Genomic DNA, 24,195 nt, shown 5'->3' with positions numbered 1-24,195 from the left:
TAGTATTAGTAAAATTATATATATATAATATATATTATATATTTCTGTGAAAATTTAATGAAAGGGAGATTTTTTTTAAAAGAAATCTGCCTTTGGCTTTTTGATCTGGATGTGGTGAGGGAGCATTAAACACTGTTCCATCTGATGAAAGTAAATTCAAGCACCATTACCTGGAGAACACCTAATTGTGGTCTTCAAACTTCTGCACTGAAAGTGAATGAACTAATAACGCACTGCACCCTCTCTTAAACACTAATCCCAGCCTGGCTTTTTTGGTAATTTGAAAGGATATGATGCTTTAATTGCCTTTTCTGTAAGTAGCTGTATATCAAACACGTAGTATCTGCAAGCAGAGATCCTTCAGAAGAGAGTAGCGTGTACCTCAGGAATCACTTCAGAGTAAATGCTGTGAGAATTCTGCTGCCTGTCGTGTGCCAGAGCTCCCCGCTGCTCACCCACTGACCCAAGCGATGGCCAGGGTTGCTGAGCCACAGCATTGGTGTAGCCTCAGAGATCGAAATGCATTTCGCTTGTGGGATCACACAGAGGAGGTGCAATGGAACGGATTCAACCTTTTATAAATAGGTAAACCATAGAAATAAACGTTCGTGTGGTTTCATACAGAGCAAGTGTATGTGTAACGCTTGGGGATTGACTGTGGTTTTTTTATCCCTCCCTGAATGATTACACTTTGTTCTTTCCTACCGTTCCTCTGCAGACACTGAAGGAAATCATCAGTGTGGCAGAGCTGGGTTGCAGATGTTAAGCACGTGTGACAGCCTTGCTTGTCAAGTTTTCCCTGCGCCTTTTCTCTTTCAGCTTCACAGACTCCTGTAGATGTTACTGGAGGTCTAGGAAAGCAGGGGAATGAAATGCAGGGATTGGCATGCAGGAGGAGAGATTTATCGTAAGCTTCATCTCTGGGTAATATCGCCACTGCATTTATTTAAAATGAAGCCTTAATCAGCATATTATTTTAAGCAGGCAACTGCAGTGAGAGGCCTTTGCTGTCAAAATAATAATGTCAGGGAAGGTAAGGAATAAAACACTCACAAAACCAGAAAGGTTGGAAAACACCTTCATTTGCTTACTGATTCAGAAGGATTCCCTTGTTTTCAAGCTGAAAACGCTGAACCGGTTTGCTGTAATGAAGATGAATGCTCCTTGCTGTAGCGGCACCCTGGTACTGTTATCACCTTCAGCAAAAGGGATAAAAGTCCCTGTTTCCTTGGCTGTCACCCATGCGTGGCTCCCCAGTCTTCTCTGGAAGTCATTGCAGATGCACCCAGGGCAGAGCAAATGCAGGGTGCTCCTATGGACAGCCAGGAAGAGCTGTGTCAGGGTGTGCAGCGGGTTTGGAGTACTGGCAGCCTGTGCGAGCACAGAGCTAGAGATGCAGTCATCAAAGCCAGTCCCCACCTCCCAGTACAGTCCTGCTGTATAATCCTTTCACCGTGTTTTTTGCTTACTTAGAGGAGATGTATTAAAATTTGGATATTATTAAATACTGTACAAGAAGACCTGAGCATCGGTTTCTTCCCATCCAGAATACATGGGGTAAAAAATGTTACACCTCATCTTAGAAGAGCCCATCAGCTCACAGTCCAGGAAAATAAATGGAATAACTTTTTTCCTGAACATGAGGAGCTGGGGTTTTTTTATATACATATATGTGTGTGTATATATATTTATGTTTATATATATATTTGTGTAGATGTAACTAATGTATACTCCTTCTACACGTCCTCAATTTCCACCTGTCACTGAAGCACTAAGCTAGGGTGCTGCCAAGGGCACAGTTCACCGCATGTGGCTAAAATAACTCCTACAGAAATCTGAAGGGGAACTTGTCTCCATCCTGCACCCCGATGGACCCCCTGCAATGGCAAAAGGAAATTGTCCCATAAGTCCCCAAAGTGTCACCTTCCCTTGTGGCCTGTCAGTGGGTGGAGGCTCATAAGCAAATAGTTCTTGTACAGGAATTGGCTTCTCTAACTCCCCTTCAGCTTTTGCTGCTTTTTTTTTTTTTTTCTTTTTTTTTTTTTAAATTATTTTTGTCTTAGGTAGGTAAACCACCTTCCAGAAAGCCTCTTCAGCTCTTCCTGGCTGCAGGGATCATGTTCTCCAGAGCCCTGAGTGCTCCCCATCAAATAGTGCTGATTGTTTCTTCATTGTTCAACTGCCCCTGAAAAAAAGCCCCAAATAACAAATGGCAAAGAAAATAAAATGCTGCAGCATCCCAGAAGAGGAACAGGAGTTGGGACCAGGTAGGCCAGGTTGAGTGAGGCAGATGGCTGGGCATCCCACTGCCTGGCACCTGCAATTTGGAATTTTTGGGAAGTGTGAGGGCCAGGGGGAATGGTGGCTGGGTCTCCCCAGGGGAGCCCATCCTCAGCTAGCAAGGCTGAAGGGGGTCTGGAGCTGCTGGGGATGGCAGAGACCAGTGGCAAGGTTGGGGTGCTATATCCCACCTCCCCACCCCCAAATCCCAGATGTTGCCCAGTCTCCCACCAAGGGAGCTGACCCCACTCCTGGCCCCTGCTGAAGGGACAGACCCCTGACCTGCCCACCCACACCCAGGGAAACTCCCTAGAGACCCCACTGTCTCAGAGAGGAGACCCCACTCCATCATCCCTCACCGCCCCCTCCCCACCCCATCCATGGGACCTCCAGTGCTGCCCCAAAGGGTGCCTGTGGGGTGGGGCGCAGGTCTCAAAGATCGCAGAAGCTCCTTTGGGGCAGCAAGGGGGTGTCCAGATGGCCTCTTGATCCACTCAGACCAGAGCCCAGCCTTCACGGAGGGGGCGAGCGCTGAGGATTTGCACCAGAGAATGGGCAGCTGGTTTATTTATGTGTTTATTTACGTAGGAAAAGCACCTTATTCCTGTTGCCTGTTAGCCCCAGGGCACTGCCAAGGGCACCGCCAAGGCCACCACCAGTGCCACCAGCTGTCACCTATTGCTCCCCATCTCCTAGGCAAACCCCACCCCCTGCAAGGGTCCTGGGGACCAGGGGGGAAGATGCCTTTCCTGCTGTGGAAACAAAAAAGGACAAAAAGAGCAAGCTGGTAGTTTTGATACACAGGGTTGTACCCAGACCCGCCAGCCTCGCAGTTACACCTGCCAGCACCTCATGATGCCATGATGGCACTGTAGGGCTGGCAGGACTTCAACCCCTCCACCCCAGACCTGGTTTTGGGTGGGGTTTTTTTCTTTAAAAAAAATTTCCTCTTTTGGCACACAATGCTGGGGGATGCTGAGAAGGAAGCAGCTGGGAAAGGCCAAGCAGAGCTGCAGCAGTGCCCATGCCCAGGGTGAGCCATGCTCCCCAGTACCCCAAGAGGGCTCCTTGCCACCGGGGTAGCTCATGGTGGCCTCGCCGGCCACTGGCATCCCATATTGCCAAACAACTGCGTCTTAAATGATGTATTTATTTGGAAACCACTGGGCAAACGCCACATGTGTGGTGCGGAGGGTACCAGTGAGGGAGGAGTGGTGGTGTTGCTGCCTCTGCCTCCGGGGCTTGGTACCCCCACCGACTGTTCCTCTGCCAGAATCCTCCCAGAAAACAGGCACGTGCTGGGGTGTGTATGGTCCCCCAGTCCCCCCCCTGCGCTGGCAGCCGGGTGTCCCTACACGATACCCTCACTGCGTTTGCTCCTCCACACCACCAGTGCCGTCATCAGCAGGGTGACGAGGACGGGCAGCAGGATGAAGGGGCATAGGACGCTGTTGGGGGGGTCATGCAGCGCCCGGCCGGAGGGAGAGCAGTTCCTGAAGTACTGTTTGTGGACGGCCACGAAGAACTCATCCACCAGGCGGTTGGGCCAGTAGCAGTCGAGCCTCTCTGCAATCAGCGCTGTGCAGTTTGTCAGCTCCCCGTAGGTACTGCAACACAGACAAGGGCACCGGGGTAGCACCAGGGACCAGCGTCCAGCCACGAGCACGCCACCTCCCCGCACCCATATAACAGAAAATATTACATACTTCCTATGATGGGTGTATATATTTGTTATTTGAGATTGTATTTGAGCCCGTTTGAATTTTTTAAGCATTTTCTTTTTTGAGATTGTAGGTAGATAGGTGTAAAAATATATGTGGGGTTTTTAATTCCCATCAGGTTTTGCCACTTTGATTATACTTTTTAGTGCTCACCCACAGCTAAAAGCACAAGGAGTTTTCATTTATTTCATTTACAGAAGTAAATGAAAACAGAAATAATATTTATAGAAATAACTAGAAGCAAGTCTTTTTTGATTTGGTTTGTGTTAATTTTTGCAGCATTTCGTGGCCGAACTGGTGTATTAGAAAATACCAGTCGGACCCACATAACCCTCTGGCGCTTTTAGGCAAAGACCTTCAGGAAACCCATCCAGAGCCATGGAGCAGCTCACCTGGCTGCCGGCTTTCGAGGCACAATCCTTTAGCTTGCGCAGGTTCAGCCAGAAGGGGACAGAAGTAAGTACACTGAATCTACTTAAAATTCTCCTTTTAATTGCCTAAAAATGGAGGATTGCATATGACCCAACAGCATGCTTTTGAAGCTCGTCTCTCTGCACTATCCCACTTTGCAGATCTGCAGGACCACAATTCATCCTACCTTGCAATGGCCAGCAAGTCTGTTTTTTGAGGGGGTTTGGGTCTTTTTCTTTTTTTTTCCCCCCCAAATATTTGGAAAACAAGGAGCAGCCCTGAGCAAGAGGCACTGCAGGGAGAGGACTGCCCCTGTGCTGGTCGAACCATCCATCCTCTGGAAGGACAGGTATTACCATGGGTTTCAAATCTTACCTGCTTTAAAATTGGCTATGCATAAAAAAATAGTATATATATATTATTCTTTTCCCCTGTCCTAATTACATCTCTTAGAGAAGCAGAGCAACCCAAAACCCAGCTAGCCAATTAAAAACCTGCCTGGGGGAAGAAATATTTTATAAGCAGCTTCCTAGCTACTCGATGCAGCCTCTCTGCATCTCATCAGCTGGCTTTTCGGGCAGGCGGCATTTGCCTTGCTGTGCCTACAGGCACACTGCAGCGGGCAGTGCCGGAGGGAGCCCTAGCGGTACCCGATGATTTAATTAAGAGAGTGCCTGGAGCTACTAAAAGCAGCTTCTGCTCAGCATGCCAATGTGCAAAATTACCATTTCCAGTTTATCAGCACCCTTAGGAGATCTCAGGAGTTGAAGCATCTTCGGGAACCAGAGGGAAAGAGTTAAGAGCAGCGAATAAAAGTTATTTTTAAAACTGAAGGGCCATAAAGCAGCTGGCTTAGCCCTTCCCTGGCTCAGACAGCACTTCGGTGTTGATAAATAGCTGCCTCTGTCACTATACATGAAGACATGCAAGTGGCCAAAGCAAAATGGTGTCAGCAAATGAAAGGATAGATTGTAATGACACTTTGCACTTAGGCAGCATCCATATGTCAGTGCTCAGATGGCTCTGTGTGCACCGGCCGTGGGGAGCACAGATCTGAGGAGAGGAGCTGGGCAGCTACAGTGTAGTGGGGCAAGGGGGTGGCCATGGGGCTATAACTGTCTTGTCCAGGCATGGAAGGAGGTCCTTCCATGCTGATGGGCCATCTGCAGCTTAAGATACCCTAAAGCTCTCGTCCCTTTTATTCTCACATTCCCCATCTTCATTCAAGCCACCCTGGCTTTGGATGGGATCGCATCCTCAGCAGGAGGCCACCTGCACACACCCTTGCAGCCCAGTGGGGAGCGAGCTGGAGAGGCCTGGAGGGAAAAGACATTTTAAGCAACAGCTGGAAATGTAGAAGTGACAGCGAGGGCTGCTGAGCTTTTGGCCAAGGGAAAGCAAGTCTGGATGCTCTTCAAGAGATGGTTTTTTTCTGCCCTTTGCTTACACAAAGCACCATTTGACAATGATAGTTTTATGACCAGCCAACTAAAAGCAAAGCCAAACTCTCAACAGTAGCCAAGTGCTTTAATGTTTTCCACTTTATCTCATAGACCCTTGGCCATCCATAGACCCAAGCTGCCAACCACCAGCTGAGTCCATCCCTGCCAGCTGTGTGGGTCCTGAGCTGCCCTGTCTCGCGGTGTTCGGAGACCAGTCCTGCAAAACGCTGCCCATCTATCCTCACATGCAGAACACCAAGACATGGTATGGAGGACCTTCTCATAACAGGTACACCACCAGCTACTGTAGAGGGGTACCAGAGGGATCCATTTGCTGGGATATGGATAAAACAGACCAGTCAGACCCAGGCTGCCTTGTCAGAAGGGAGTCAAGTTCCCTCTGGAGAGCAGCAATGTTGATGCCTAGGGCCCTGCCACAGCCATGGCAAATATTCATCCCATTGTGTTTCCAAAGTGACATCTAATTCTTTCTCTCTCTCCCCACATGCAGAGCTGCATTATTATACTCACACCACTCCAGCATGGTCCCATCAAGGAATTCAGGCTGTGCTAATGATGCTGCCCAGCGTGGCTGCTCTGCCTTCCCCTTGGCCCCCCACAGCCCACTTGCCACCCTGGGAGAGTGAGGTGCCCCCCGTCACACTCAGCCAGGCACAGCTGAGCTGAGCTCCAGGAGCTGCAAGGATGATCACGCTATTTCTGGAGTCCAGAAAGAGGTGTAATCCTCAGCTGCAGAGTGAAAACTCTCTTTGAGAGAAGACAGGCAAGAGAGGAGTTCGTTAAGATGATATTTGGAATTAGAGGATGCAACAAAAGCCTTTCCATCAGGCACCTTTGCCCCCATGGCACCTCCCTCTTGTTCTGCCCCTCCTCTCCCTTGGTTTTGCCTTAAATGGCAGCGTCTTAATTTAAAATCCTCCTTTAAAATGCCTTAAAAGTCTAGCTTTAATTACTAAAAAAATATTAAAACATTGTGATTATTGAGCTGATGTTAGGATAGCACTGGGAACAGGACAGGTTTTCCCAAGCCACCCCACAACCACAGGCTGTGGGGCAGGGAGATGGGCAGCCTGCACTGGAAAGTACAGCTTTGCTTAGTTCTAAATATTTACTCAATTCGAACTGCAATTAAAACTGTTTTCCTCATCACCATGGAAATAGTTTGAGTTTAAAGGATGCTGCAGGAGGCCAAGCAGTGGGGACCACATGGAGACGAACACCCACAGGCAGAACTGGGATGGGCCTGGGCTGCTGGTGGGAAGCAATCAAGGACTGATTTATGGTTTGGTGGGATCTGAATGCTTACACTGCTGTAAATCCTAAGCAATGCCTCTGGTTTTTTATCACTGCAACCAAGACTGGAATTTGATCTCCCATTTATTCCTCGCCAGTGCCTGAGTGCAGACAGTGTTAACACTGCAGATACTAGTTGGGGTTCACAGGATCACAAGCTCTCCCTTTTGCCATGATTATTGAGATTTTTCCTATCTTCCCCAAATGCCTTGCTTTACATGGGGGGAAAAAAACCCCCCAGCAAATCCAAAAAACAACACAAGATTTTCCTTTTGCCTTGTAAATTAAAAGAAAAAAAAACGATTTCTTCCTCTGCAAGGCGAGCTTGGAGACATGCTAAAGGGCGTATCCAGAAGGAACCTGGCAACCCAAAGATAAATAAATAGATAATGAGATAATGGATAAATAACCTGAAGACACGCTGTAAGCATACTGACAACTGTGCGAGCAGCCCTCAGCCAGGGGGCAGGAGCAAGGCAGAGTACCAGGCGTGCTGGGAGCTGGCAGCAGCATCCCTCATTACTGCACCCGGCTGCAGCTGTCAGACCGGCATGCTCACACTGGGGAGCTCCTTCCCTGCAGGATGCACGCAGTGAGGGGAAAGCATTCCCTGGAGATTTTTAGGCCTGCCTTGGGGCAGATATATTTGGGATGAAGGCGCCTGGCTGGGCTGGAGTGACACCCACAGCTGCAGCACTCCCCAGTGCAGCGAGCATCCCCCCATCCCGCTCACTGCTGCCCAATGCACCAATGCTGTGTGAAAACTGTCGTGCAAAGCCCTTCCCTGGCCACAGCCTGCCAGCAAGCCAAAACTGTGCAGGAAAAATATCTACAAGTCTCCAGCTCCTGCTGATGCATTTGTGGGTGAGTGGCTGGCAGCCTAACCCCTCCAGCAGCCCCAGCTTTGCCAGCAGTGCTCCATGTCCCCAAAAGAGCTGCCCCCAGGGGGACTACAGCTGATCCCCCAGCTCAATCACCCCACCGATGAATCTGGACCTGGAATCAAAATAGCCAAGTTGATCTTTGGGATCATTAGTCATGCACAGCTGAGCTCCTGGTCAAAGCAGCTCTGCTGCCACCGTAAAGCAGAGGAGCCCACGATGCCGCTCCAGCTAAATGATCATCTGGCTTTTAAATAACAGGGCACCTGCAAGCCCTGGAAAACAAAACACAAGGGTGCTTGGTCTGAATTGCTCTCAGGCCAGGGATCCATGGGACAATGCCACAGAGGGGCCGGAGAGATCAGCTCCAGAGGGTAGGTGAGCAGCCACAGACAGCTGGACCCAGCAGGCACCGGTGGGCACAGCTCCAGCAGGAGCATCCAGGGCCACACTGGATTGCTTGTCCTTTGGGGAGGAAAAGAGAGAAGGAAACCAGATGACCCAAGGGAAGACACCTCTCAGTCCTTCTCCCTTCCCAGGAAACAGTGTTTCTGGCCAACTTCTGGAACTAATTATTTTAATAAAAGCACCTGCCATCCAATTCCCAAAGCATGTAACAGCTCACACAAGTTCGCCGGTACATGATAAAGACTTGTACATCAAAACCCATCACTTTCCCCAGATAAGCATGGTGCAGAAAGCCAGCAGAGCCTAACCACAGTTGGATAAACGTTCTCAAGAGAGTTGGTGCTTGTCTATGTGGTCCAAGCCCAACTTCACCAAACGCTCCCGCTCCAGAGAAACCCCTCTGCTACATCTGAACACAGCAGTACCAGTGATGCAAGAGCTCGGTTAATACCTCTGAGGCTAAGATGGAAGGATAATCTACAACCTATCACTAGAACAAATAAAGCAATTACAAATTCTGCTGAGGCAGCTCATTTATCCAGATGTTCCCATCATGTCATTCTCAGTTGAGCAGTAAATGATGGGCATTTCCCTGTTAAATGCTACATACAAGAAATCACAGCTCCAAACCCAATGCAGCTGATGGTACGGGTCCTGTCAGAGGCAAACCCTTCAAATGCTTTCTCCTCATTTCAAACAGGCTTCAAGCATCAACATTCCTTGGTTTGGGGGAAGATATGGAGAGGAAACAGGCTGTAGGCAGGTGTTTTTTCCCATTTCTTCATCTCAAGCCTGGTAGAAGCCAAGTCCTTCCCCTTAAAGCCGGAGGGGCAACCAGCCAGCTCATGGCACACCCAGGGATCAGGGGTGTTGAGTGAGATGGCCACCTGAAATGCATATCTTTGCAGAAGAGCTTATTTACAGCAGTAGCTGAGCTATTTCTACCTGATTTTCCCAGTGTCCTGAGGGCACAGGAGGATCAGAGGAATGTCATCTCTTAAATAACCCCAGTGGACCCACGCAATCAAATTAAACACTGCAAGTTTATCAACATTTCCTCCAAGTGCCTCAAGGATAACAAGTTTAGTAGAAGCTATTTAGAAGAGAAACAGGATGTCGGAGATAAAGAACAAACTCTAATACACCTCTGCTTCCTGTGCAAATGGCTTTGGCAAAGGTCTGGAGGAAGAGATGGATTGCATCTCATCAAGCTTGCAGTTAGCACTGAACCAGGACCAAAAGTAAAGTCCTGCTCCTGGGACACACTCAGTCCCTGCACGAGGACAGCCTGGGTTGGGGACAGCTCTGGTGGGATGGCCCCAGGGGTGACAGCTCACCCCCAGTCCAGCCAGAAGACCCAGGGAGGTAGCTATCCCCTTCTCCTGCCACTCACCACATCTGGATGCTGCCTCCAAAGGTGTCGACGGAGGGGGACAAGTCCTGGAGAGCCCCCCAAGGCATCCAGGGGCTGGAGAACTTCAGCAGCCCTGGACATTTTTGAGGACCAATTGACCTTTCTCAGAACCAGAAAACCTCCCACAGTCTTTCCACTCTTTTCTTCACCTCCATTTTGAAAGGTGAAGGAAAACTCAAGCTGTCCTTTTCAAAAGCTGTCTATATATGTGTGTATGTTTACATACTCACATATATATAGTTTTTAACATGGTACAGAGGGGCATGAAGCAGGAATTCAACCAAAATTTACAAAAAACTCCAATTTTTGTGCAAAACACTAACAACATCTGCTCACCATTTCCAACTGACCTCAATCCCCACTTGTGTCACCAAAGCTCATTTTTGTCCACCACTTCATTTTCTTAGAGAAAGGCCATGGCACAACAGCACTATATGATGTGGAAAGCCAGCTCATAGTGGAGAACAGGTTTTTATTTTCTCTTTTCAGGCCCTCACACTGATGCACAGACACCCCTGACCAGTTTTTGCAACTTTAATCAAAACCATCTCACCAGGACAGTGGGTTACACCACGGCTGTACTGGAAAATTCAGCTCTGCTGATAATAAATGGGAAAGAGCTAATCCAAAGAAATGGATTTGCAATGGTTTGCAATAAAAAATAAAAAAAACCCCAAAACACAATGAAAGAAATGCCAAATAAAAGCCAAAAAGTGTCCCACAAAACAGCATGTTACCCATATGCAACATCCCTTTCCTTCCTGCTGCATTAAATAGGGTTCCCTTATCGCCCTCATTATCCCCCCAAGGATGCTGCTGAGTGCTCCAGCAGGAAAGCAGACCACATCTCTGCTTCTCCTAAGTCATAAATCACCACTGATTCCCTAACACTGATTACAAACAGGAGGCTTAACAGAAAAGTGCCATGCCATACCATGCCAGCCTCTACCTATAGTCACTAAGAAAAATCAATACGCAACTTTCGGAAGCAGCAGGCAAGCCAGCAGGTCCCGTGGGACAGCCTAGGATTTAATCATAGAGAGGGTCTGAGGGCATCTCAGTGGGTTATGGAGTTTTGAAGCCGAGTCAGGGCACTTTGGACAGTCCAGAGAACCCGAGTGCTGAGAAAAAAGGAAAATCTCATGGAAAGTATGTCCAAGCAGTGAGTCACCAGAAGAGGCCATAGAGCTGTGACAGGGATCCCGATCTACTGCCTTATTAACACATCGATGCCAACATGTAGCAGACAACAATGGTTTTCTCCTATTGAAGCTCCATCACTGGGGCATGCACACATAACTGTACTGAGCAAGACCACCATCCTGATTTCCAAACACTGCTTAGGTTGGTCTCCTTGAAAGCCCATTTAATCACAGAATGGCTGAGGTTGGAGAGGACCTCTGGAGAGCCACCTCATCTTGTCCAAACGCCCCTGCTCAAGCAGGGCTACCTAAAGCTGGTTGCTCATGACTGTGACCAGATTGCTTTTTAGTATCTCCAGGGATGGAGACTCCGCAACATCCCTGGGTGATCTATGCCAGTGCTTGGTCACCCTCACACTGAAAAAGTGTTTTCCTGATGTTCACAGGGACCCTCCTGTGCTTCAGTTTGTGCCCCCTGCCACTGGTCCAGCCCCTGGGAACCACTGAGAAGAGCCTGGCTTTACCCTCTTTGCACCCTCCTTGCAGATATTAATAAGATCCCCCTGAGCTTTCTCTTCTCCAGGCTGAACAGCCCCAGCTCTCAGCCTTTCCTCATAGGAGAGATGCTCCAGTCCCCTCATCATCTTCGTGGTCCTTCATTGGACTCTCTCCAGTATGTCCATGTCTCTCTCACACTGGAGAGCCCAGAACTGGATCCAGCACTCCAGGGGTGGCCTCACCAGTGCTGAGTAGAGGGGAAGGATCACCTCCCTCAGCCTGCTGGAAACTCCTTTTCATGCAGCCCCGGATGCTGTTCACCTTCTTTGCTGCAAGGGCACATTTCTGGCTCATGTTCAACCTGGTGTCCAACAGGACACCCAGGGCATTTTCTACCAAGCTGCTTTCCAGCTGGACGGCCCCCAGCATGTCCCAGTGCCTGCAGTTGTTCCCACCCGGGTGCAGGACTTTGCACTTCCCCTTGTTGAACTGCATGAGGTTCCCATCAGCCCATTTCTCCAGCCTGTTGAGGTCCCCATGGATGGCAGCAGGACCCTCTGGTGTGTTACTTGCTCCTCCCAGTCTGGTGTCATCTGCAAACTTGCTGGGGGTATGCTCTGCCCCATTACCCAGATCATTAATGAAGAAGTTAAGCAAGACCGAACCCAGCATTGACCCCTGGGGTATACCACTAGTTGCTGGCCTCCAACTAGTCCTTTCCCAACAACACCACCCTCTGGGCCTGGCTGTTCAGCCAGTTTTCAACCCACCTCACTGTCTGCTCATCCAGTCCACACTTGAGCGGCTTGTCTGTGAAATTCTTATGGGAGACAGTGTCAAAAGCCTCACTGACTCCCCTGCTCTCCCCCTGCAAGCCCACCTTGCAGCCCCTCCATGAGCAACAAGGATGGAGAAGCCCCTTCATCTGGACCCAGAAGCGATGGAGCCAGGGCAGCATCCGCATTAAAGCAGAGTGAAATGGCACATTTGTTTCCCCCTGCCCAAGAAATAAACCCCACCGCTGATGTCCCCACATCCCAGAATTAAAGACGGGTGCAGGCAGTCCCAGGATGCCAGGGAGGGAAGGGCAAGCACAAGGATCTCACTTACCCCACGGTCTCATCCCAGTCACACCAGAGCCGCTGCCCGATGCCCTCCATGCTGAGCTGGAACTGCTTCAGGCAGTAGTGCCGGATCATCCAGCCATAGTCTGCCTCCTGGCACGCTGTCACCGCGATGAAGTGATGGGCTGGAAGACAGGCGAGGGGCAAGTAGGGTTAGGCTTTGCTGCGGTGGGGCATGGTGCAACGACAGCCCCTTGCCCCGCACCGTGCGGTCCCCCTCAGTCTTCACACAGACAGCATCTGCCAAAGCAAAGCTGGACATAAAAGCAACCCCACTCTCAATCCGCTTCTTCAAACCCTCCTTCTCAGGGTTTTATTTCCCTCTGCACATCCCTCTAACCCTGCAGCATCCTCCTCCATTACCCTCCCAACTGCTTGATGCTAGATAATTCAATTATTCAAAATGTGCCAGGCAAGTCATAAATAAGTAAGGATGCAGATATATTCTCTGCTGATCCCTTGACACACGTCTCTGGACTTTAAATTCCCAGTTTTTCAGTTTACAGAAAGAGTACGGGTGTGGGGGAAGTTGGGGAATAACCCCATGGCTCCCAGACAGATTCTGCTGCTGCTGAGCAAAGGACCCCTTAAAAATCATCTGCACAATGACACACTTGGAAACAAGTATCAGTCTCCATTGCAGTTCAGGGCCAAGCGTGGTGAAATTCATCTCTGGCTTCATGGCACTGATATAATTCACCTCTGGGTACGCAACCCTGATACATGGTGCCTTCTGGTTTGGGAGCAGAGGAGGAAGGGATGCTGCTTACTTCCCTGCGAGTCTGTGCACAATTAGTGAGAAAGGGAAAAGGCCAGTAATGCTATGAAGGGAAAAGGGAACAGGCTCAAAGGAAAAAAAAAACCTTCAGAGGAATGATTTACTGAGCCTGGCTATAAATAATCTCTTTCCCTCGGTCCCAGAGTGCCAGCTAGTGCCTTTGCAGCTCCTGGAGTACACTGCAGGCAGCTATATTTTCTGGTACGTGTGAATAACTGTGCGAAAGAGTGGGGCTTTATTTTTATTTTTATCTTCTTTTTTAACAGAATTTAGCTACTTATCTGGTGGTCTGCATATGAAAGCCATGGGACATCGCCAGCAGCTCCTGCCCAGGGGATGCCCTCCTTGAGCAGTTCCTCTGCAGACCCCAAATGCTACACCTTAGGTACCTGCATCCTATGGCAATGGGTGGGAACTCAGGACCCGTGGGGGGATCTGGGTGGCGAGAGACCCCCAGACCCTTGGGTGAGGTTTCTGGAAGGGTGCAGGGCTCCCACACTGCCTCCCACTGTGGCAGCTGCTGCAGACCAGCTTGAGATAAGATATGAGTTACCAAGCCAAGAGAAGGGAGTTAAGGACCATTAAATCCTCACTGTTGTGATAATAAAACCCAGTTTATCACAATCTAAAGCTCTCCCTAAATGGTACCACCCAGGAGTTCACCCAACAGCACCTGCACAACACAACCTCAGCCAGAAACAAGCCCTGCTCTAAAATGAAAAAGTTTGGGATGCTGAAGCAAAGCACTGAGAGGGAAGCAGGAGGAGGCGGAGGGAAGGTGCAATAATTTTACATGAGAGCTGGACTGCAAATCTCAGTCTGGGCAGACTCGGGGATGACTGGTGGCTGGGAGGCTTTTCCCTGCTTCCCATCCTTTCAAATCTGGATGAATCCAGTGAACTGACACAACTAAGTGAGCACCAGCATCCAAGGGAGGTTCTGGCCACCCCGAGGGGCCACCCCTCAGTGAAGCTCGTGCACCAGACTGCAAAGAACAAGCACCCTGCAAACACTACACCCATCACGCAGCCGGATAACCAACTTGCAGAGAAAACGCCGCCAGCAAACACATCAAGTACAGAGCAGGACAGAGCTGTGTGAAGGGGAGAAAGGAGAGCAGGGGAGGTGAACAGATTAAAAAGCAGCCAGACAAGTGGCTGAGGGAATTGAGGAGCAAAGGAGGAAATGGAGCCAGGCAGAAATGAGCGAGACACGCAAAGTGTGGTGAAAAATTCGGGAAGACAAAGCCACTTTAAGAAATGCAACAGCAATACAGCACAAGAAGAAAGAGAAGCAGAAGTTAACTGAGCATGGCCAGGCTGCCCTTAACTTGGTTTTGCCCTCCCCCCACCCCCAGTTAGCACAGATAACCCTAAAGACAAGTCATCACTTGTACCACAACATCCTTACAGATGCCCAGACGCTTCCTGACAACCATGCAGCTGCTTCTGCAGAACGGACCTAGAGGAAAACACCTTAACAGGCAGCTCCATCTTTGGTGGAGAAAGGAGAAACAATAAATAAATCATGGGGTTGAAGCAACTGAGAACTGCAAACTGGCTGCAACGCTTGCCTGAGTAGCTGCAAGTCATGTATATCTGGTAGTCAGCATGAAAATGAACCCTCCTATTAAAAGAAAAATTAAAGAACCAACCGAAACCAAGTGAAACCAAAACTCTGGGGAGCTTCAGGCACTTGCCAATCAAAGCAGCTCAGAAGACACTGCTGGACCGGAGCTGGCCGTGGGCTGAGTACAGGTGTGGGCAGCCGGGAGAGAGCCAGCTCATGGGCTTCATCATCCCTGAGCACATGACTCATGCATTTGGACTTTGTTCCTACCTCTTGTCTCAGCTCTGAAGGTCCTTCACAGGAATGTTACCACCTTTCTTTCCCACCCAGCAGCTCTGCACGACGTTCTCCAGGAGTTCTGTCTTCCCTGTGAGGACTTGCCTTCAGCAGCAGTGAACACTGCAGGTGCCAACAGCCAAGGCTTGGCTTGGTAACCCCAAGTTGCGGCGCACAGATCGTGCTCCTGGAGGACATCTCTCCCACCACATCTCCCATACCTACACGTGGGGTCTTGTCTGAAAATCCTTTTCCCCAGAGGACTGGGGAAACCGACCCATCAGCCAGTGATCAAGATACTTTACAAGGTCATTTGACTTTTAGCATCATGAAGGACTCTTTTGTTTTATACATCAGAGGCAAAGAGCATCCAAGAGGAGCAAGGCTCAGTAGAGCCTGTTGTGTAAATGTTGTGAGGATGGAGCAGGGCATAGCGAGGCCAAAAAGCTCTTTTGTTTTCAGCTGACCGACGAGAACTGGATTTAGCTTTAAATGCACATTTTAAGCTCAAAGCAAGGAGAAGCTCTGGACGTGTTTCCAAATGGTGCCCATGTAAACCCACAGATACTTCCCTGCTTCTTCCCAGATTTCCCCCAAAGCCACATTCATCAACATGACAGGCTCAGGGTTTGTAACAACAGGAGAAAAAAAGCAGGGAGGGATTTTTTTTTTATCTCCTGGCTCTCATTTCAGAAGGTTTTCCTCCCCACCTCAGCCTGGCTGACGGAGGCGGCATAAGTCAGCTGCAGCGAGCTGTAAATAACTGAGCTCCAGAGCGGTCACGTCTCTGTGCTTAGCAGCATCCATTTGTGAAGGCTATACAGAGCTGCTGAATAAATCACCTCCAAAACCTGACTATACCAAGGCTGACCTGCTTCCAAGAGCTCTCTTCTTGCATGCCCCCGGCACTCCCATTCCCTTGGGAAAAATGGCATTGGGAGCTGCAGGAATGCAGTGGTCTTCTGGGAACATTGCACTGGAGCCATGCGGTACTTCCGAAGCCCCACTTGGTCTTTAGGTGCCACCTAGACACGGAGCAGCGGTTATGTCTGTCCTCCCATGCCTCCCCAGCCTGTGCATCCGTATAGCTGATGCCACTGCAAGCCATCCATAATTCATCCTTGCAGTGTGTGTGCATGCTGCCTCCTGCATGCAAAGACACCTTCTGCTAGAAGGAGGAACCATCCGATGGGGTGTTTATCTCAGCACGAGGACCTCCGTGACTGCTGATGAACACCCTTTCCTGCTGAGAGGAGCACTGATTGCCTCTTAAAACATGTAACTTGAAGGATCCTTAATTTGCCTCCTCACAGGGAACATCCGGAGAGCAGCGGTGAGGAAATCATTGGAAGGAAGGCTTCTTCAGGCATCCCACATCCTCTTGATTGCCCTGGGATTGGTGTCCTGGAGCGTCTCAGCAAACGTCTACTAGGGTTCAACTTACTGTGGGTTAGCTGCAAAAACCCCAAATTGTCATGTCTTTCAGCAGAAAAAATGTGTTGGCCCTGAACTGTTGCAAAAACTATAGGAAAATAACTGGACTTTCTTCTGTTGCATTTCTTACAGCTGGAGTCTGGGCCAAAAGCTCCGGGCTCACAGCTCCAGAGAACAACCTGGTGGACATCACCTCCTCTTCCTCCTCCTCTTGCCACCGCTGCAGAGCCTGCACACTTGCCACAGTGACAGTTCACCACCAGAAAGCTGTGAGCTTTCTCTGCAAGAAAAGTTTCGTATTTCACATCACTGTCCCCTCTGCATAATTTTTTGGTCTCTGGCCATTTTCTCCTCAGTTTTCTGGGACTTCTTGGGCTTGTCTTGCAGCCAGCCCCATGGGGGAGGCGGAGGCAGGGAGGACCGCAAAGCCTGAGAACAGGTGAGTACTTCAAGCTGGCCTGGTACAGAAGGTCAAAGCCGTGCCCAGGCTGATGGACGCCGTTCCCAGGCATCATGACAGAGCCTTTTTTTCAGGCCTTATTGCCCCAGCCCTCCACCATTCAACCTCTGTGCACTGCCCATGACATACGTCTGTTGGGAATAAATACATGGAGAGTTCAGGGCAGCAAGTCCCAAGTCAGTCTCATTTCTGGGGAGATCCCATTAAGATGGACTAACATGCCGTGTCCTTCTGGGCCTGCTGGGTTTCTCCAGATGCAGCCAGAACAGCCCCAAGCCATCAGCTACGTGGCTCCAGCAGATGAAGGCTTCTCACCCAGTGCCTGGACTGCACCCTCCGTTTGCACTCTCATCCAAGAAAGAAGCCCTTGATGGAGGCTCTTACATAGGATGGGAACTGAAGGCACCCAAATCTGTGAACCTTTCACAGCGGAGGGGCTGCCAGAGCCGTGCAGCACGGCTGTAGCTCACTGCTGTTCAGCAAACAGGGGAGCCCGACTCCCCCAAGCCCTCGGCAACCCTTGATGGTGCTGGGTGAAGGATGAAACTATTTGACTACGCATGCAAAGTATTCACCAGACCATCCTGGCGATGGCTGGACCAGCAGGGGTTTTTTTTGGTGGAAACCATTCAGGGCTTCATAGAAAAAGAGCAGAAAATAGCCAGTTATTCATCTAAAAGCTTAGAGGTCACATTAAACCCCAAAAGACTGCAGATAATCACAAAGTGACGCTCACAGCAGGGCTGGCAATGAACAAGCCACACACAGCTAAACCCGAGCACCAGCAAAGCTCTGGGCTCGGAGAGCTTCATCCCAGTATCTTCTCCCAAATGCTGTGACCCCTTGTGTGAAATGATTAGCTCTCTCAACAAGCCCAAGATGAAAACAGTCTGTTTTCTTCTCCCTTTTGGTGTGGTGGTTTGCTCTGTTTTATTGAGAACAAGCCTCATGGTTTGGACCTGGTTGCAAAATAAAACCCAACAAGAGCTGGAAATCTGGAGCTCATTTATCGAGCGTGCTTTGAGCCCTGCCTTTGCATTGTCCCCATCCAGCGGGATGAATCCTGCCCCAGCAGGTACAGACCTGTGAGATTAGACCAGACAAAGCCCAACCAGGCAGATGTGCTGCATGCTGCAAACCAGGTACTCGCCACCCGTGAACGATGCTGGGAAGTCGACAGTCACTTGTAGCTAACCCCAAACCTGATTTTGTCCCATTCTCTCATGGCCAATCCCCTGGCCGCCTCCGACACACAGCCATCCCAGCCCGGCCACTCGCCCTGGTGACAAATAACTCCAGTGGGAACCACGGCCCTGCAAGCCCACTGGAGGTACTGAATGGCTCAGGGAGAGCAAGTTTTGAGCAGCGAGATTTTGCAGGCACAGCCCTGGGAAGCCTTGAAAGCTGCTCTGTACATGGGGAGCGCATCTTCATTAGCTTTGGGCTGCCTCATTTTGCTTTTCAACCCTTCCCTTCATGTTGGGACACACATTTACAAACTAAGCCGGTCCTCACCAAGTGCATTTCTCAGCACATTTGCTTTCACTCAGTAGAACCACTGCTGATTAGTAACTCAAGATAATTGAGATCCAGTTTTCATCCTAAGCCTGGTGAGCATCTGGTACCTCCCCCAAAAGGGCTCAGGCACCCTTGGGAGCATCTCTGGGTCATGTCAGAGCGAGTCACCTCACAGCAACCCGGTGCTCTGTCCTGATTGAAGCACAAAGCCAAGGGTAGGATCAGACCCAGCCCAAAACCTCTCACCTGGAACACCTGTGGGAGGGCGGGGAGAGAACACGGGGGCAGAAGATGAGTGTGAAAAACATCCTGGTTTGCAGCCAAAAAATTGAAAACTTGGGGGGAAGGTTTGCTTTGTTGACTTAAAGCCAACAAACGAGTCCCGCTGGAGACAGCAGATGGTTTTGTCGTGGACAGAGCAAGTGCTTCAGGACTGAAAAATAAACCCACCAGTCCCCGCAGTGCTTACACATAAAGGGCTGGGCTGGGCTCACCATCCAAGGAGCACCTTCCGCACCAGGCTCTGAAGACCCGTATGGAGTACAGCTCCAGACAGTGCTTAAAAACCAAACCGCTGTGTAACAGGAAGCTCAGATCTTGCACAAGAAACCTCACGCCAAGAAACATGTGAGAGAGGGGAAGTCACCCATGCCAGCCGGGGAGAAGCAGGAGGAAAGGCAGAACTGCCCCTTCCAGCATCTGTGGCCCCGTAACCACCGGGAACGGTCCAGCACTGTCTGCTTAAAAATATACGCCTCCCACTGGGCCCGCTTCAGGCAGCTGCCAGCTCAGCAAAGACTTCAAAGCTTCCAAACACTCCGTTGGTTCACCACAAAAAACCAACGCTGGCACTTCGCAAACACGTGACCCCCTTCGGCTGGAGCTGGGGAACAGGCAAATGCAGATGTTGGTGTAGGACAGGGTGGCTGGCTCAATACTATTTATGTCTCTATGAGAAAGGAGGCAGCCATCTGCCAACACCTCTGCTTGCTGACAGCCTGGGATGGACCCCTGCAGTCAAATGAAACCTCCGAGCCCTGGCAGGGCTATTTCTATCCTGGTTTTGCATGGGAATGTGTTTTTAAAGTCTCTCCTCTCTGCCCAGCTGCGTCAGGCTGGGGGCACCGGCAACCACCCCGAGCTGCTGGGATCCAGCAGTGGCTCCTGGGGCTGTCAGGGCTGTGCCACAGCTTGGGAATGGCCAGATGGGTGGAGGTGATCTTTGGGGAGACAGAGACCCGTCCCCTTCTCAAGCAGCCTGCCCAAGCTCCACCACCAGCACAGGATAATCCCATCCCATCCCTATCGCCTCCTGTGAAGGCTGAGCCTAACTTCTCCCCAGACAGCTTCTCTGGTCCCCTCTTCCCTTCCCAGCTTGTCAGTATTTCATCTCCAGCATCTTTCCCTCTCGCTACCAGCCCCCTGCAGAGGAACATCTGTGGAGGCTTTCAGTATTTCCTTCCTGGTGTTTTCCAAGCCCTGGTTAGAGAAGCATTGTGTTACAGCTCAGGACACTTCTTCCTCCCAAGCCCAGCACACACGGTGGGAGGAGAGTGCGGGGCACAGTGCTCTCCCTGGGCATAGCTCCCTGCCCATGGCACTCTCCTGCCCTAAGTGCCAGCTTTTAACTCAAGGCACCTCCCTTGCCTCAACTGCAGGCAAGAACTAGCATCTTGGCCTTTTCTGTAAAGCAGCTGGAGATGCAGAAAAGCCATTATTGTTATTTAACAGACAGAAAAGAAACCCACAGCCACCTACCCACCAGGCCTGCAGCTGCCAGAACTACCCTGCGACCACCTCTGACAAAATAAATTTGGCCAAGGAAAATGGGTGATATGTAGCACTTAAAGCATCTCAAAAACGATCTATTAATGTACGATTGGATAAGCTGCTACAAGCTCTCACCACAGCAACGCACCAGGCTCCCCACATCCAGTTTGGAGACCTCAAAAATATGTGGTGGTTGTTCAAAGCTCTCGCAGAGATGCTCCTATTTCCCAGTCACCATAGGGATGCAGGTGCTTGGCAGGCAAAGGGCAAGCCCATGGGGAGAGCTTGTCCCCCACGCTGACAACCCACTGGCAGGCAGCTGTTGTCAGGCTCAAGGACAGTCAGGACAAGGAGGGACTCACTGGTCACCCAAAGCAGTCACCCACCATCTTGTTTAATGTGAGAAGGGCATTTCTCATCCTGGCAGCATTAATTCAGAGAGCTGCTCTGTCCCAAACATGCTCCCCGATGCTTCTGGAGCATCCTCAGGTCCCAAAGCCAGGCACCCTCTGCCTCCCCTGCCTGCTGCACGCTCATTCACTTGGCTTGTTATGACATTGTGCCTTAATCCGCAGGATTTCCCACCCCAACCTGTAACCATTCAGGATATAAATTAAGAAGGAATTCAAGGGATTCAGGGCTTTTCACGTGCTGAAAGGGAGTGGGGATTTTTCAGCATGCCCCCAGGTCAACTGCGCAGGGAGGATTTTGGAGGCAGAGCAGATGCTGGGAGGTGGGGGGAACATTTGCCCATCTCTCAGCACCCGTGAAGGCTGATCCCAGAATGTCTTGAACGTGCTGCCACCACTCCTTTTGAAGAACAGAAGGAGCATCATCCCCCCTCCCTGCCTCCCCTCCACCCCGCGGGGCTGCAGATGGAGCAGCAGAAGGAAACTACCCAGCTCTTACTTGAACAGAGTGGTCTGTAAGCACAGCATGGATGTGGTTACAAAGCATGGCCGGAGCTCCCCAGCGAGGTCTGCAGGTGGAGGGCTTGCCCCGTATTTTACCTCGACACGTTCCTTTACGTTCGACAGCTTCACTGCCATGAAGCCGCAAAAGCTTTCAAAGGACTTGAGGACTCGGGAAGCTTGAACGGGAGGTAAGTCGCTCAGGCTGGGGGGAGAAAAAAAGCCTCACAGCAGGGAAAAACCATGAAATGAAAAGAAAGAGAGCTGGGAAACCTCCGTTATAGGAAATCAGGTACTCCCCTGAAAAACATGCATGTGGTTGTGGCTTTGCTCACGCCGCTTTGGGGAGTGAGCTGCGGGCACTGCAGGCCCAGGGCCGAGCAGGCCCCCCCGCAGGCTCCCCAGGTCTCTGCGTTGCATCTCCCTCCGTCCTGGCTTGCTCACGAAACAGCCTCCCCCAACCTCGAATAAATAATTCCCAGCCAATTCCATTAAACCCCAGCAAAATCAGACCTCTATGCCAAATACACACTGCGGCAAGAGGTGCCATGGCATAAGTGCCATGGCAGGGCATAAGCAGCAGCAAGGGGCAGTGTAAAACCCTGCTGGCCCGGGAGACAGCAGATACCCGAGTGCAGAATCAGTAGAGAAAATGAGTCCCTGCTCGGCCAGGCTGGGGACAGTCCCCTCTTGGGGACCTGGCCACATGGGAAGCTCAGGCGGCAGATGCCCTCTAAAGAAGCCACAGGCTTCCACATCATCAGGAACAAAGTGCAACATGTGGAGGGTCTGAAGAGCATGCTGCAGTCCTGCCAGTGCCATCCCACCGCCGCTTCCAGGGAAGCATCCCCAGAAGTCCCATTTCTGGGGGTATGTGGCCCGGATGAGCGCAGGGGCAGAACCAGTGTGTCTTGCACAAGCCAGGCAGGAGTGTGATGATGCTCCAGAAACACTTCTAGGGATAAACATCACCAGACATGAAGATTTACTTACGGTAAAAGGCAGTAACAGGAGAAGGTCAAACGGAAACAAGCGGATCGCAAATAAGCATCGGCTCGAGCTCAGCTGCACACCAGCAGCCGGACACGGCTCTGGGCACGGGCACCAGCCCAGTGACCGCAGCAGCCCCGTCCCAGCACGCTGCGTTTCCCAGTCCCTTCGCCAAACCTGCAAACAGGGCACGCAGCACCAAAGCGCTGCCACTGGCTCCATCCCCACCTATTTTTCGGCAGCCTGATGACCTTTCAATAAACACACCATCTACGACTCACTCTGAAGCAGTACAGGCACCACAGTTTTACCAAAGCACATTGCACTCGAGCACTCCAATTGCTTTCCCTTGGCCGTGGCAAGAGGTGAGCAGAGCAGCCCCTGTCCCCGCTTGCTGGAGCCAGCACCCAGACCCTGCCACCCCCCGCAGGGGACCCTGCCACCCCCTGCAGCTCCACGGCCCCACAGGGAGCGGGGCTGTGTTACGCTCTGCTGTGCCCATCAGCTCCATAGCTAGGTCCCTAATTATGGCCGCTTTGTGAGCAGCAGGCTAACGAAGCTGGCTGGTACACAGGGGAGTCCTTTGCCTTCAATGTCACTGCCCAGCGTGACACCTCCTCACAAGTCCTGGCTCTCGCTGCCTGCCAAAGGGGCCACATAATAACGGAGATTTCCCTGCCCGTCCCCCCGGGGACCTACACCAGCCCTGCCTGCTGCACCAGCTTCAGGCCAAGGGACCCAGCCTGAAGCATCTTTTGGAGATGCCCGCCCTTCTCCCCAGGCACTGGGGGGTGCTGCTGCCAGAGACGGGGCCCCCTGCGCCCGGGGTGGCAGCTCTGTAGGGAGGAAATAATTTGGAAGACTGAGATGAAAACCACCAGGGCCTTCAGCCTGTTCACGCGGGATTTCACCTGCCGGCCTCTGCCGATAACCCTCCTGCCCAGCATCTGCACGGCACAGCTCCTGCCTTGCCATCCCCCCCACCCATGGGTGACCTGTGCCACCCTGCCCCTGCTCCCTGCAGCTCACAGCCTGGCCTGAGTGGGAACCCCGACCACCAGTTAACAAAAATATCATCAAATCCACTGGTTGAAATTGTCCTGCCTCATCAGCTTAATATGGTACTTCTTTAAAAATATAATAAAAAAAAAAAAAAAAAAAAAAGAAAAAAGCCCCCAAATAAGCACTGCTTTCAGGCAGCTGGCTCCTACCTCAACTTCAACCAATAATTCACTGACAGTTATTTTTACACAGTTTATTTTGTGCTGTCTTGTAATGCTTGGGATAACTATAAAATGACAGCAAAAACTCAAACGCCCCCAGCCCAGCAAAAACCTAAATGACTACAAATCATCAAAGTATCAGCTCGATGGATAAATCCCTTCCTTCGCAGGCACAACAGGATGCCAAAATTAAAAGCTCAGAAATCCTTTTGGGTATCACGATTATGTTCAGCTGTATACAAAATATCTCATTACATCTCATTAGCACTGGCTGGGAAAAAAACCCCAACCCTATCTATTTATTTTGTTTTGCGTAATAAAACGAAGGCGAGTAACTGTTCCAGGAGCAGGGTCCCACTGGTGGAAGTCCCCCTTTTCTACATCGAGTTAATAAATCAGATTAAAGGCATTTAGGTTCTGCATGGAAAGGACAAGTCCAGTTCTAAACAGGAAAGTGATTAGTTTTCTGAGGATTTGAGGATTTTAAGACACATGGAAATACTTTGGGATACTGTAAGGCTTCCAAAGTACTAAATCACTACACAATACAGCAACTCTCAAACCTTATCAGGTGATTGCCTCAAGAAGCCCACAGAAAACAGGTTCCTCAGCCCCTCGGCCATGCTCAGAT

At 50.6% G+C, this 24,195-nt stretch overlaps 1 protein-coding gene across 1 annotated transcript in view; it reads right to left on the bottom strand.

Moving 5' to 3' along the window:
* Positions 1-2,840: 2,840 nt before the first annotated feature.
* Positions 2,841-24,195, bottom strand: part of LOC101911832 (RNA-binding protein 44) — a 44,284-nt gene continuing 22,929 nt past the window's right edge. The window contains exons 16-17 of the mRNA XM_055812041.1: positions 12,622-12,760; positions 2,841-3,887 (exon numbers count right to left, since the gene is read on the bottom strand). Of these exons, the coding sequence (XP_055668016.1) occupies positions 3,632-3,887; positions 12,622-12,760 (395 nt within the window). The 3' untranslated portion in view covers positions 2,841-3,631. The remainder of the gene's footprint in view (positions 3,888-12,621; positions 12,761-24,195) is intronic.

The sequence above is a fragment of the Falco peregrinus genome, chromosome 8, assembly GCF_023634155.1.
Source record: "Falco peregrinus isolate bFalPer1 chromosome 8, bFalPer1.pri, whole genome shotgun sequence".
Classification (NCBI taxonomy): Eukaryota; Metazoa; Chordata; class Aves; order Falconiformes; family Falconidae; genus Falco; species Falco peregrinus.
Note: the sequence above shows the minus strand (reverse complement) of the source record. Positions and strands in the feature narration are given on the sequence as shown.